Source organism: Orcinus orca, chromosome 2 (assembly GCF_937001465.1).
Source record: "Orcinus orca chromosome 2, mOrcOrc1.1, whole genome shotgun sequence".
NCBI classification, from domain to species: Eukaryota; Metazoa; Chordata; class Mammalia; order Artiodactyla; family Delphinidae; genus Orcinus; species Orcinus orca.
In genome coordinates this window covers 90731948-90746508 of record NC_064560.1, presented here as the reverse complement: position 1 = coordinate 90746508, position 14561 = coordinate 90731948, and the positions used below count along the sequence as shown (strand labels likewise).

The 14561-nt window shown below is 53.1% G+C and overlaps 1 protein-coding gene across 1 annotated transcript in view; it reads right to left on the bottom strand.

The window, feature by feature from the left end:
- ITGA11 (integrin subunit alpha 11) overlaps window positions 1–14561 on the bottom strand; it is a 124845-nt gene that overhangs the window by 28729 nt on the left and 81555 nt on the right. The window contains exons 11-14 of the mRNA XM_004276237.3: window positions 7368–7512; window positions 4663–4811; window positions 1176–1316; window positions 744–947 (exon numbers count right to left, since the gene is read on the bottom strand). Of these exons, the coding sequence (XP_004276285.2) occupies window positions 744–947; window positions 1176–1316; window positions 4663–4811; window positions 7368–7512 (639 nt within the window). The remainder of the gene's footprint in view (window positions 1–743; window positions 948–1175; window positions 1317–4662; window positions 4812–7367; window positions 7513–14561) is intronic.

The window sequence follows — 14561 nt, the reverse complement described above, 5'->3', positions numbered from 1 at the left end:
TGGCACCTGAAATTCCTGCCATTAAGTCATTCTTTTGGATTAAAATAGTGTGTCATAAAAGTGTTCCCCACTGAAGAGGGAAGGGGGAGGGGCAAGATAGGGGTAGGGGATAAAGAGGTACAAACTATTATGTATACAATAAATAAGCTATGAGGATATATCGTACAACACAGGGAATACAGCCAATATTTTATAATAACTATACATGGAGTATAACCTTTAAAAATTGTGAACCACTGTGTTGTAACTTATATCGTACATCAACTACACTTCAATTTAAAAAAAAAAGAATTCCCCACTGGGTGTAAATACACATCACCTGGCAGGTAACCCACCATTATCTCTAACTGTGGTATATCTTACTAATAAAATAGGTAGGCAAAAGTGATGACCTGAGGGGACTTGGGATGGGTCACTTTTGGGAAGAGAGTACTGTTTCCAGCCTGAGGCACTTCCAGAGAAGAGGAGCCCAAACAGGCGTTCTCCACGTGTAGTCAATTGCATGAATACATATGAGGGCCAGTGAGGTTTGGGTCCTTGGGATTGTGTTGCTGTTGCTGGGGAGATAAAGTTAAGCAGGGAGAGGGTATCCAAAGGGGTGATGGGAAGGGCTTGAAGACAAATGCACCCATTTCAAAATTTTGATTTGAGGCAAGTTCCTTTTTCCTGTGTGAGGACGGGGCGTGAGCTACCAGGACTCCAAGTCCTAGCTCCATCCGTCTACCGGGGAGGGGGGGCGTTACCTGCTTCGGTGTCTTGAGGATGTTGCCCTGGAAGCCGTGGAAGATATAGATGACTCCTCTGTGGTTGTCCTCCAGAGGGGCTCCCACCACCACGTCGTTGTAGGAATCTTGATTGAGGTCCTGAACCGAGGCGATGGAGGAGCCGAATCGGGCATTCTGGTAACTGTGGGAATCCTTCAGTGTTCCATCGTAAACAAACCGGTTCTGCGAAACCAGTGTCAGGAAGAGGCTCAGGGGGACTTGGCAAGGGCTCTCTGGGTCGTGACCCCCTCTGGCCTGCAGCATCCCCTCTGCGTTTCCCCATTTCTCTCTTGCTATATAAGCCCAATGACAGAAGAGGTTCCCATCCTCCCCCGCTCCACAGGTGTGGACACCTGATCAAGGCAGGGATCAGGTGCCCCTGGAAAGCTGGCCATCCTCCATGCTCCGTACCTGTCTCAGGTTGTAGATGTACACCCTGCCCCGCTCTCCGCCCTCGCTGAAGTACATGGGTGCACCCACCAGCAGGACATCAGTCACACCGTCTCCATCGACGTCCACTGAGGTGATCTCGCTCCCGTAGTAAGAGCCTATCTGCGGCACAGGGATGGGGAGAGGGGCGTGGGGCTGGGCTACTGGGAGGCCTCTGCTCGCCAGTGGATGGAAAGTGAGGACAGCCTTTGACTCGGAATTTTTGCCGCACAGATGAGAAGGTCCCTCCCTCTTTTCTCCTTCTGTTATCCATCCGACCCCCACTCGGCTTTCCATTATTTAATTTTATTGATTGCCATTTATTCTGTAAGTGATACATTATAATGGCAAAAAGTGAGCAAAATAAAAGCAACATATGAAGAAGAAAATAAAAGTCACCCACGGTCCCAACAACCAACTGTACCATGGATGTTTCAGTATATTTTTCCTCTGGACTGTTTTCTCTAGGGTGTGTGTGTGTATGTGTATGGTTTTATTTTTACAATCTGGGATCAGACTGGATGTATAGTTTATATATTCTGATTTTTTAAATAAAACAATGGATCATGAGTATTTTCTCCGACGTGTTATATTTTTTTCCTACAACATGATCATTGGTGATTCTCTAATATTCCAAATTACACATGCGCCAAATGTATTTAATCAATCCTCTGTTGCTGGACATTTAGCTCACTTTCAATTTTTTTTTTTTTTCTTTGCGGTATGCGGGCCTCCCACTGCTGTGGCCTCTCCCGTTGCGGAGCACAGGCTCCGGACGCGCAGGCTCAGCGGCCATGGCTCACAGGTCCAGCCGTTCCGCGGCATGTGGGATCTTCCCGGACCGGGGCACGAACCCGCGTCCCCTGCATCGGCAGGCGAACTCTCAACCACTGCGCCACCAGGGAAGCCCGCTCACTTTCAATTTTTTATATTCCAAATACTCTGGGCTTAGCACCTTGGGTGATAACTTATGATTTCTTTTCAGTATTTGAGCACTTACTGTGTTCCTCTCCCACCATGGGTGCCGTGTTCCCCCCTTCAGTGAGGGCACCATCTGACCACTCGGTTAGAAACCTAAGGGTCCTCCCTGGCTCCACCCTCCACCTCTCCCGCCTGCAGTCTCCCCGCAAGTCCCCCTGGTGGATGCCAAACATGTCCCGAATCCATCTACTTCCCGCCTCCTCCGATGCTTCTCCCCCATGTGAGGCACCTTCCAAAGCCCCACCCCCTCCAGGATGGCCCCTCCAGCCCACCACTGCGGGGAGCTAGAGTGGCCTCCAGCAGCTGACCATGCTGCTTCCTTGCTTTGGGGGAAAATGTCCAAACTCTTCAGTGTGACCTTCCTAGACCAGCCTCTATCCCCTACCCTCTGGCTCCCACATCCCCTCTCGACATACCAAGTGATTTCTCCTCTCCAAAAGCCCCCCGGCTCCAGCTGGCTTCCCAGCTTCCCCCTGCACATACTTTTCTCTGGCCTGTACCCTCTCCCCTCCCCTCTCTCCCGGTAACGTCTATCGTCCTTTAGGTCAGTGCCTGTTAGAAGCACCCCTGCCCTTCCCTACTCCACTCCCTGCAATGGTCCCTCCTCCATGCTCCCCCAGCCCCGGCTCCCTCCACCAGCGCCTCTGGACAGTGGGAGCTGTGCCTGTCCTGTTCCCTCCAGGCATGGGTGCCGTGCCTGGCACGCAGGAGGTACTCAGTAAATGTTTATAGGAGCAAGGGGTCGCTCAGGAAAGAAGATGAGCCCTTCCCAAGGACAGGCCCTGTGTGAGACGCTTTACAGCCTCAGGTTAGCTTGTGTGGGCCTCACGTTGTCTTGGGAGAGATTATCGTCTTTATTTTACAGGGAAGGAACTGAAGCTCAGAGAGTTCAGGTCACTTGCCCAAGGTCAGAAGGCTGGTCACAGCCAAACTGGGTTGGAACTCTGATCCATCTGACCCTCAAGCCAATGCTTCTCCTTCCCTGGCTTAGGGTGTTTTCAGAAGAAATTTATCCTCAAGCATTAAGAGCTTTTAACCGAGGAGAACGATAAAAATACAGAAGAGGGAAAAAGGAAATCATAAACACGGGGTGGGGGGGAAGAGATGCGCCCACATGAAGTAATTAAGAGGCAGACAGAGAGCAAAGAGGGAGGCGGAGGGAGACCCTGTCTAAACATGTGGCCTCAGCGATGTGGGTCATGGTGATTTGGAATCCACTTAACTTAGCTGCCTTCAGCGCTGCGGTTTCTCATTCGGATGTTGGAGATGGAAACAGGCAGTATAAATGTCATAAATTCATCAGCGAATTCCCTTCAGCTCTCAAGGTCTAGCCTAGGGTTCCCGACGGAGCCAGCCCTGGGTAGAGTGTGGGCGGGCAGGGTGGAAGCTGGGGCCAGAGCAGTGCCCGGGTCCGCCAGTGCCCTGGGATGGGAAGAGGAATGGTGGAAGGATGGCTCCCTGTAGCTAGAGGGATTTAGGTTTGACCCGGTGAAGAGCATGTCCTCATGGTGACAGGCCAAGGGCAGTAGAAAACGCAGGAGACAGGGCTGTTCCCAGGCTCCAGAGGGCCGGGGGTGAGCCAAGAATAACAATAAGGGCCTGGACAGGGCTCAGCTCAGGCCCAGGGCACTATGGATGCCGGATGCTGCCGGGCAGGAGGGGCCGTGGCCTGGTCTAGGGATGGTTGGGGGTCCGGAGGTAGCACAATGTAGACAGCCCCACCAAGAGTCCTGGATTCTGAACTTGACCCAGCCGTGAATCTACCCTATAACCTTGGAAAAGCTATGTTGCTTCTCAGGACCACAGTTTTCCTGGGCTATTGAAATGACTTGGATCAGAACCCTGTTTTCTGATCTTTTCACCATCATTGCCTCTTAACATAGCTTTCCAGCTTGCATTCATGACCATCCAACACAAGACTCTTAGCAGCACAGCCTGGTTGCCCACCACATCCGGGGCGGTGACACTGGCAGCCGTAGAGTTCTGCATTGTGCCCATTCCGGGAAAGGAAAGGAGTTGGCATCATGGTGAACCCGTGGGGCCGTGCTATGGGTGGAGGCATGACTCCTCTCACTTCTGGTAGCGCCAAGGTGGCTTGAGGAACACGAGTGCCCCTTCAGGATGTCTACGGGCCCTGGCAGCCCAAGCTGGGAGGCTATAGCCTGGATGCTGCCTCTGGCCCTGAACTCTAGACATGACCAGAAAGAGGCTGGTAGTTGGGGGCAGAGGTCGGGCCAAGGCACCAGAGACAAGGGCTCCATGAAGTGCGGGCTAGCAAATTCTCCTGGGTTCTCTTGCTGCGGCAGGGACCAGGCCTGGCTTCCTGGGGAAGGAGCATCAGCTCTAAGGTGGGTGTGTAAAGCGGGTGTGAAGGAGGCATATACCCCCAACCAGGAAGGACGTTTGTGGGTCTGGGGACAGTCCTGAGAGGGAAGAGCTGGGCTGCAGTCCCACCCGTCTGCCCTGCCCCCAGCCTCCCCTGCGTTACCTGCTCGCCCTGCAGGGCCTGGTGGATGATGAGACTTCGGTTGTTGTGCATAGTGAACAGGATGACTTTGCCTGTGTGGTTGAACCGGGGGGCTCCGGCCACATACACCCGCCCCTGCCTGGAGGACACGACCGATGTGACTGTGTATCCTGCCATGGGAGAAAACAGGCTGGTCTCTGGCCCTGTGGCCTGGCAGACCTCACCAGGGCCCTGTGTGTGGCTCAGCTGTGCCACAGGACTGGCCGCTGAACAGAGAGCATTCAGACCAGGCCGAGCAGATGTGATACCACAGGGCAGTAGTTCCCAGGCGCAGCTGAGGAGGCCTGGAAGAGGCAGGGCCGGTGAAGGGTGGGGAGAACTCACTGCGCCCACCCCCTGCTTGAAGGCATCAAGGAAGCCAGGTGGGGCCACTAATAGGCATTGCTGACCTGGAACATGCACATCCCATGCTTCACCTGCCTCACAGGTGAGTGCATGATGGAACAGGGAGGAAAGAGAAAGGCAAACCCTAGCACATTTCTTTTTATATTGGGCAGCCTTTGTTTTTGATCCCCACCAATAGCCTCTCTGGGGATCAATCCGTGTCCTCTTCATTACTGGAACCCCCTGCTAAGTGGTCCACCGAAAACTGAAGAGTTGGCTGTGCAGAGGCGAGGAACTGCTCCGCTCGGGGCATTTAGGTGGAGTCTCAGGGACCCCTGCAGCCCCAAAGCTTTGCAAACTCAAAAGAGGGAGTGACTAGGCTTCTTTCAGTGCACTCAAAAGAGAAAGAGATGGAAACCCAGAGGCTCTTTGGGAAAGGCCACCAATCCGTGTTCTTAGGATCTGTGCCTGATCACTGTGACTTTCCAGTCGAGCGCCCAGCTCTGGGGAGTGACTGTGCAGCATCTTCAGGCAACTCTCCTGAAAGTGGGGCCCCAGAAGGTGTGCAAAGCTGCGAGTCCCACTTTCCGCCAGGCAACTGGATCATGGATCCCCATTTTTAGATGGGTGTCAGGCCTTGTTGGCAGTTCCTGGGCAGTTTCTGGGGGATGCATGTCTCCTTCTGTCATGTGTGCATGCCTGCGTGTGTGTGTGTGTGTGTGTGTGCGCGCTCGCGCCCATGCACGTGCGTGCGCCTGTGTGTTTGTGGGTAACACTGTCTCTCGGGTCACCGGTTGCTTCCAGTCTGGCCGCGGGACGCACAGAGGAGCTGATGCAGTGGCCGGGAGGGTGGGTGCAGTAGGGTGGGCTACTCTGGTTCCAGACACACCGTGTTTGACTCTTGGAAATGTATTCTGGGAAGTGGAGCTTGAAAGGTAGGTGAGACCAAGATATCCCATGGCGGGTGGCTAACGTGGCCGTGTATTGAGGGTAGGGCGGGGTTAGGCTTGTGGTGCGCAGCAAAGGTGTCTTCTGAGTTGAGCGCTCAGTGGCACTACTGGAAATGTTCTCAGTTGGCCCTGGGCATTCGGGCTTCCTCAGAAGGAGGGACAGTGGTGGTGGGAAGGTCTTGGGGGCTGAGTGTCCTGGGGGCAGGCGTGGGCTGACTCTCAAAGCTCCAAGCTGTGCTGAGAGAGAGCTTCCTGCTTCCCAGCCGTCTGCTGGCAGTGGTTTCAGTTCCCATGTGGCTCCCTGACCAGCAGGCGGGGCCCCCCCGAAAGCTGGACAGCCTCCCTGAAGGGCTGACAGGAGGACCCGTGGCCCGAAGTCCATAAGCTTCCCCAGTGTGGAGGCGGAGAGCCTGGCCGGCCTGTCTCCTTCCCCAAACTCCCCCTCTCCCCTGGGGCACATTGGGAGGAATCTTCCAGAGACCCCAGACACTGCCCTCACTGGACGAACCCCCAGAGGGAAGAGGAAGAAGAGAAAGGCACTCCCTCAGGACTCACACCCAAGATGGTGACTATAGTTAAGGCGAGACAGTTGGGCCTCATGAAGGCCCTTCATCCTGGCTCTGCGCCCCCCAGGATCTTCTGGGAGGAGTGACCTTCCCACCGCAGAGAGACCCACTGCCAACTCTGGATGGCCCAAGTTCACGGAGAAGTGGAGTCCGAGGCTGCATTAGTGATGAGTAACTTCACAGCTGGTGGGTTCCGTTCAGAAACCCAGAAGGACTCACAGACAACGGGAGCCCTGGGCATTCGCCCCCTGCTCCCTTCGTTCTTGTTCAGCCCTTTCAGAAAGGCCATGGCAGAAGGGCCTCAGCATGGATGGTGGAGGCCCTGCTCCTGCAGAGCTAGAGGTGACTGGGATCTGTCAGGTAAAGGTCTCACAGCTGGGACCTATCACCATCAGGTCAACGATTCATGCTTTTCTTTTTATGACCACTCTAAGGTACTTAATGGGAACTGACTTCTGCCTTGATTGTAAACCTTAACACATTCTCGACTTGCATTTTGCCTTGGGGAGACAGGCTTCCTGCACTCAAACCTGAAAACACAACAACAGCTGCCCTAGAGTCTAGAAGCATCAACTGAAACACATTTCAGGTTGGGGTGCATTGCTTGTCATTTATTCTGCCTGCTTATCGAGAGCTTGTGACGTGCCAGGCATGGCGCTGGACGTGGTGGATGCCAGGCTGGAGAGGCAATGGCCCCTGACTGTGCCTGAGTCAGCACAGAATATGCACAGCCAGGCCCCTGGCCTCAGGTGTGGGCAGGTTCTGGATCCCTCAGGTCCCCTCCTCGCCCACCGCCTGCCAGCCACCCTTCAGCTCTGGCTCTTACCCAGGTACGCGCCGTGGTTCTTGAGCTCCTCGGGGAACTCTTTCAGGTAGGACTCTCGGAGAGGAATGACCTTCCCGCTGCTGGTTTCCTTTAGCACAGCTCCATTCCAGTCATAGGCACCAACGGCTCCCAGCAGAATCCCGTCCTGACATTGGGAAGGGGATGCACATCAGCTTGTGTCCCCCAGGTGCTCCTCGCCGGGAAGCTGCACCACAGCCGCAACCACGAAGCATCCATCTGCCCGTCCCCTCTGGCACCTTCTCCTGGGTTTGTTATTTAATAGCTCAACTTCCAGCCAGGATTCTTGGCTTTTGAAGGTGCCTAGGAACTTGGAAGGAATGTTCTAGAAACAAACTCCAAATCCAGGACCAAAGCTCCATTCCATTTTGGGCTTCAGAACCCCTCTAGGAAATCTCTTGTCGCCACCCCTTCCTTCTGACACTCCTTTAAGTGGTGTCCCTGTGCTTTTCCTCCTTCCCATTTCTTCGTAGTGTCTGAGTTGCTTTCCTGAGTGTGTAAATCCTACTTCTTCATTTCTTCAGTAAAAAGCCCCTGTGTGTCTATCTTGTGTCAGACACTTGCTTGGTGCTGAGGATACTGTTCCTGCCCTCACAGATACTAAATAAATATACAAATAAACATAATACTTGCAAACTGTGGTAAATGCCACACAATGAGGGATATGATAAATGTCATGGTGAGGTTGAATTTAGATTGGGAGGGGGCTCAGGAAAAGCGTTCTGAGCAAGTGATGCTTACCCAGACACCTGGAGGGATGGGATTTATTTATTTCTTTTTAGCGATATTTAAGTTTAATTTAATACAAACATCACATACTTCTACCTTCTCGGAAATGGTTGCTTCATCTTAACTAAGGAAGTGGAAAACTATTATGACGTAAGTCTTCATTCTGTGATTTGTGTGTTTGGACAAGTTTAGGCAGACAGCAAAAGCTCCAGAGGTCCTGCCACCAAACCTACAGCATTGTGCAAATGTCCTGAGGCTGGAGAGAGTTCAGAGCCTTTGGCTTGAGGAACTGAAAGCTGTTTGATGGGGCTGGAGCCTTGAGTAAGAGGGCAAGGTGGCTCAATATGAGGCTAGACAGATAAGCCAGGTCCACATTTGTGACAGCCAGCACTCCAAGGACAGGAGCTGGTCTTTAGTGGCAGGGTAAGCGGATGCTACGATGCCTGGGCAGGAAGATAGAGAGCTCCGGCTCCTTGAGGGGAAGCCTCCAGGGTCATTTCCGAGGACTGGGCCCACTCACTCCCTGGGTTTCCCCTGCACCCTATCCCCACCCCCACCCGCCCAAACCATCCACATAACTAGTGGGTATAGGAAGACAAACAGCAAGCACTCAGAAGAGGAAGAGAAGTGACTAGGGACAATGAAGGGCTGAGGAGGGGGCGTGGAAGCAGGGAGGGGCTGCCTTCCTGGGTCACCTTGGTGATCATGTGCCAGGGGCATCCAGCTTTGCCTCCCAGCTTTGGGCTGTTAAAGCACAAGCTGGTGAGGTCACCTCTCTCCCACTGAGCCCTCCTTCAACCCAGCTGGTCGGTGGGATTTGCGGTTTCCCCACCACTTGTGGTCCAAGGCACTCAATTTCTCCTTGCCCCCAAAGCAATGGTGCCAATAGAAAAATGTGACTCTGGCCTTGGGACAATCAGAGCCATAACTAAACACACAGGCGGAATCCCCAGGCACTACTTTCATTACTGGCAGTGGAGAGGGCAAGATTGTGAACCATAATAAGCTAAGCTTCCTTTTCTCACTTCCAAGGTGTCACTTTAAAGAGTAAAGTTGATCATATATAAGGATTTAAAAAGTCCTAATATTCTAGAGGTAGAACTGACTGTTCAGACAGGATGTTTTTACAGCTATAAATAAGCTGCTCTTGGGTGAGTCCGATGTGCTGGGTCGTGTTTAAAGTCTCACTTTCTCATTAGCTTTCTCCCTCCCACTCTGTGTGCCTCAGCCTGGGAGAGTCTGACAATCTGCGGGGTCCAGGATCCGGGCCAGGGCCTCAGGGACTCGCGCCAACATTCCTTGCACTTGGGGTGTGCTCCATTCTTTGAGGAACGCTTTCTCATCCAGTCACTCATTTATGAGAGACAAGTGGGACAGATATTCATTATCTGCACTAATGAGCACCCGAGGTTCAGAGAGGGAAAGGGAGTTGCCCAAGGTCACACAGCAAGTCAGAAGCAGGGCTGGGATGGGGTTGGTCAGAGGAGAAAATGACTATCTGCTTCGCCAGAAGCCCCTAGATTCTGCTTCTGATGCAACAGCCGACCAGTCTCTGCTTCACGGGGAGGCCTTTGAAGATGAATGTCTGGCTTTGTAGATGACCGGAAGCCTTTGCAACGTACTGAGAAGGGCTGGCTCAACCTGGGTGCCTGGGATTCAGCTGGGGAGACCTCATGCTGACTCACCACATGTGGGGCTGGGGAATTCCATCGGGATTTCTGCATTTGGCAGCACTGGGCAAGGGTGAGGGTCCCAGGCTCTCACCTTGTGCCATTCTACCCGGCAGTGGCTCTAGGCTTGCGCTCTAGTGAGAGGCCATTTCCTGAGCAGGGTCTCCTGGGGGCCCTGCTGTGCGTGGAGAGGGCGCACTGAGGAGTGGGCGGGCTGAGGGCAAGCCACGGCCACCAAGGCAAACCTCAGGTTGTCACAATCTTTTTCCAGTTGGGGGAGCCCAGACATTTTGAGTTGGGAAAAAATCTGGAAGGGTGGAGCTGAAAAAAAGGACAAAAGCTTTGACAGAAGAAGCCAGGCATACAAGCCAAGCTGGAAAACAAACAGCAGGGCATCTGGGGAAGAGCCGTGTCCTGTGCCCCAGGCCTGGCACCGGCTCCCTGACTTACGGCCTCCTTTCCTACGAGCCTCTGGGGCCCCCACCAGATATTACCAGGGTGTAGCTGGGTGGCCTTGCACAGATGGACTCTCGGCACCAGCTGACTTTCCTGGTGCTCTGTGAAGAAATGAGGACACAAGCTTGGTGGCCCTCAGGAGGTCGAAGGCCAAGTCTGTGCCCTCCCTGAGGACGACCTGTACCTGTATTTGCCTGAGCCTGGCACTCACCATCAGATCCTGCCAGCTCAGCTCTCAGCTGCCCTCTGACCAGCCCTGCAGCAGTGTTACCTTCCCAGCTGAGCTGAGTGCTCCCTGGTGTGTGGCCATATCTCCCCAAACTCCATGTTCCAGCTAGTCCCTGTCCCCAGCCAGGGTCGGGTCACATCCCCAGCACAGAGCAGTGCTTCCCAGCTGGGGGTGGTTTAGCCCCCCAGGCAGTATTTAGTAGTGCCTGCAAACAGCTCTGGTTGTCCCAGCTGGGGGTGGTGTTGAGGTTACTATGGCCTCTGGTGGGTAGAGGCCAGGGGTGCTGCTGAGCACCTACGACACACAGGACAGCCCCGCAGCAAAGAAGTAACCAGCCCAGGGGGTCAAGAGGTTGAGAATCCCTGGCCTGGGGGTTAGAGCATGATCTCTGGTGTCAGACGTTCCTGAGTTCCACTTCTAGCTCCAAAACTTCTAGCTGTGTGACCTTGGGAAAGTTCCTCACTCTCGCCTAGCCTAAGGGTCCTCAGCTGTAAATAGTCTTGTGGTGAGAGCTAGCATTTTGAATCCTTGGCAGGGCACCTAGCAGCCAATAAGGACTGGGTACATAGTAGTTCTTCTCATTCATTAATTCACCCATAAAGCGCTTCCAGGGAGGCAGGAGTCAAAGAATCAGATCTCACAGTCACGTTGGACCCACATATGAGTCAGTACAGCCGCCTGTGAGGAATGATCTGATAGAGGCAAGGACCACTTATTCTGAGGACCCACTGGAGGGGGTGACCAGCCGAGGGGGTGGGTGGGTGCGTGCATGGTGGAATTAGGAAAGGATTTTAAGAAAACCTTACTTGACTTATTAGGAAGTCTCGAAATGCACACTTCCAATTCCAAGCCTCAAGATTCAATTCCACACATACTTTTCAGACATCTGCTCAAAGACTGAGGTTCACAGAGGTTAAATGATCTGTCTGAGGCCACACGGCCAGGCAGTGCTTTCCTCCGGCCTGGTAGTAATGGAATGAGAACACCAGATGCTAGTAGTTCTTGGCACTGGAGAGGCAGGACTGTGGAGGCAGGTGGAGGTGGCCCCCGGTAGTTCTGTTCACAGGGAGACCACCTAGAGGGCACCGAGGGCTGGCCTCCTCCCCCAGCCTCCCTTGCCTGCATGTCCATCACCAGAGTGGCCATGGGGCGGGCAGCCCCTTCTAAGGCAAATGCATCATTAAGAGGGTGGGTTATGCTTTAACTAGCTGCTCAGATTCTCTCAGTAGAAGATGTTTTCAACAAGACTCAAGTGGAGCCTGAGGAAGGGATGAGTGCCCGGAGGCTTAGATGGGGTTGGGCAGGAAAGACTCAGAAACAGGCCTGCAACGTTTCTGTGGAGAGGGGTCCCGCACCATTCGTGGTGCTGGAAGACAGTGGTCAGGGCACGAGGAGGGGGCGTCGAGAAGCGGGTGTGCGGAGCAAAGGGCACGCTGTTACTTGACTACTCATTCCAGATCAGAGGGTGGGTTATTTCTACTCAGAGGTCCTGGAACAAGGCTCAGGAGTGAGGCGCTGGGCACCAGGGCACAGCCTGAGGACATGGGGCTGGGCTTCGGAGGACCTCAATGAACCAGAAATGATTCCTGCCACCAGGAGTCAACTTGTAAACAATCCAGACCAGCATGGTGGCAGACTTCGGCTACCATGTCCTGGCCTCATATGGGGGCAGCCCTGACTGCCTGCCCCAGAGCTGGCAGGGCCAAGAGTCCACCGCCTAGGGCTAAGAGGACTCAGAGGGGCTTTACAGCCTTTAGGTGTCAACCCCTCATTTCACCATTATGGATGAGTTTCTTTTATTTTTGATTGAATCAGATCTGCAAAGCGAATTCAAATGCAAAACTCTTAGGAGAGATGGCAACTTTAAGGCTTCAACAGCTGAGAACCTTACATAATAGCCAGTCCATAGCCCCAGGAGGGCTGCTGAAAAGGGCACAGGCTGAAGAGGCAGCGGGTGGCTGGGGCTGTTGGTCTGGGAATAAGACTCACCCCCAACCCGTCCCCTTGGCTTGTTTCAAATGTAACTGGGGCCGGGCCTGCCGGACCATCAGTGTGTAGTTTAAAGGAAAAATCATCTGTTCCCATCTTGGGTGAGTGGTCAAGTCTTTTGTGTAGACAAGACCCATCCTAATAAAACTGCTTCCTTCTGTAAAATTTTGGTATTGGGGAGATTTATGGAGTGCAGTGTAGGAGAGTCCATCACGGAAGGGGGCTCCCCTGCAGCTCCATCCATCACCACAGGCATCAATTATATATGGTCCTCTTCCTTCCTTCACACCTTGTGGCCCATGGGGATCATGGAGGTATGGATCCCTTCTGCAAGCTTTCTGGCAGATTCATGCAGCTTTTTCTTGGTTACCCAGCTTGACAGGGAGTTCATCACCTCAGCAAGCAGCCGGCACTTAGCGGCCTTTGCATTCATTTCCAAATGCTAATGGAACCATTGGCTTACAAATCCATTCTGAAATGTGGCCAGGGATCCATAGCTAATTTTCCTGATGGTAATTTCTGGAATATTCTCTTTCCCTTTTTTGCTAATCAGGACGACAGTTTCCTGGGGCTCCAGGTCCCTGGGTTTTCCCAGCAGCTCTGAACTTTGGCCATCAGCCTGGAATGCAATGCCTGTGGCCTGGAGCTTTAGTGCATCCAGAGGCCAGGGAATGTCTTGGGGCCTCCTCTCCTAACCTGGGCTCTGGTCCTTCCTTCCTCTTGCTGCTTTCACCCTTCCTAACTTGAAGGCTTCTTTCATTGCTAGGTAAGATGGCAGCAGACCAGGTTATCAGACCCTGGGCCTTTCCTCTGCCATTTGTGAACATTCTACTGGGTCCTTCCCCTGGGACTAGGGATCTTTCCTTCTGACAGCTCAACCAGCCCAGGGCAGTTGAAGACCCTTTCAGCACATTTGTAGGAAACAGCTGCCTGAGGCTGTCTGTGGAGCATTTCCAGGGGAGATGGAGCCCAAGGGTTCACACAGGAGATGGACTCACTCGGGCTCAGGACCAGTTCTGGGCAAAGCTGAAAGGCCAGACCTTCCTGTCTCCATTTCCCAGAGAGGTCCGACTGACCCTGAGAGCTGCGGGGTTGGACTCCGAGGGACAGGACAGCTGTGGCCAATTATTTTATTTTAAAAATAAATTTATTTATTTATTAATTTTTGGCTGCGTTGGGTCTTTGTTGCTGTGCACAGGCTTTCTCTAGTTGTGGCGAGCAGGGGCTACTTTTCATTGCGGTACACGGGCTTCTCACTGCGGTGGCTTCTCGTTGTGGAACACGGGCTCTAGGCGTGCGGGCTTCAGTAGTTGTGGCTCACGGGCTCTAGAGCACAGGCTCAGTAGTTGTGGCACACGGGCTTAGTTGCTCCGCAGCATGTGGGATCTTCCCGGACTGGGGCTCGAACCCGTGTCCCCTGCATTGGCAGGCGGATTCTTAACCACTGCGCCACCAGGGAAGTCCCTGTGGCCAATTATGATGGCATCAGCAGCCTGGAACTGAAAAACCTCTGTGCTCTAAAATAGCAACCCAATGGTCAGTCAGAGCTCCAGACAGCCCACCATCATTGCACAATTCCTTTGGATTTGGAAGGATTTTATTCATTTAGAAAATTTTAAAAAAAAGTATAAAAGAGTCTCAGATTCAAATGTAATCACTGTCTCTTTCAAAGTCCTACCAGATAAAAACTTCCAGATGTCTGTCACTTGAAAACAAGACATGGGGTGATAGAAGAACTGGGGTCTGTATCTACAGGGTGGGGAGAGGCACCCTGGTTTCTCTGATTAGGAGAAGAGAACAAGAGTTGAGCATGTGGAAGAAGCTGCACAGGGCAGCACATGACCTTGACCTCAATAACAAGCTGGGGCTCTGAGCTCCTGGTCTCTCCCCTGCAGCCGGGGAACTCATTGATCCTGCAAGGACTCAACTTGTTGACACAATCTGCTGCTTGGGCCACTGTCAGGGTTCAGCTGAACTCCCCTGAATCCCTGAAGCTTGTCTTAACCTCCCTTCTCTTTAGGTTCCCTGATTCCTGGGCACACACAGATCACAGTATTAGAAGCAGGAGACTGAACTTACCATTTAAGAGTCTTTCTCCCTAAC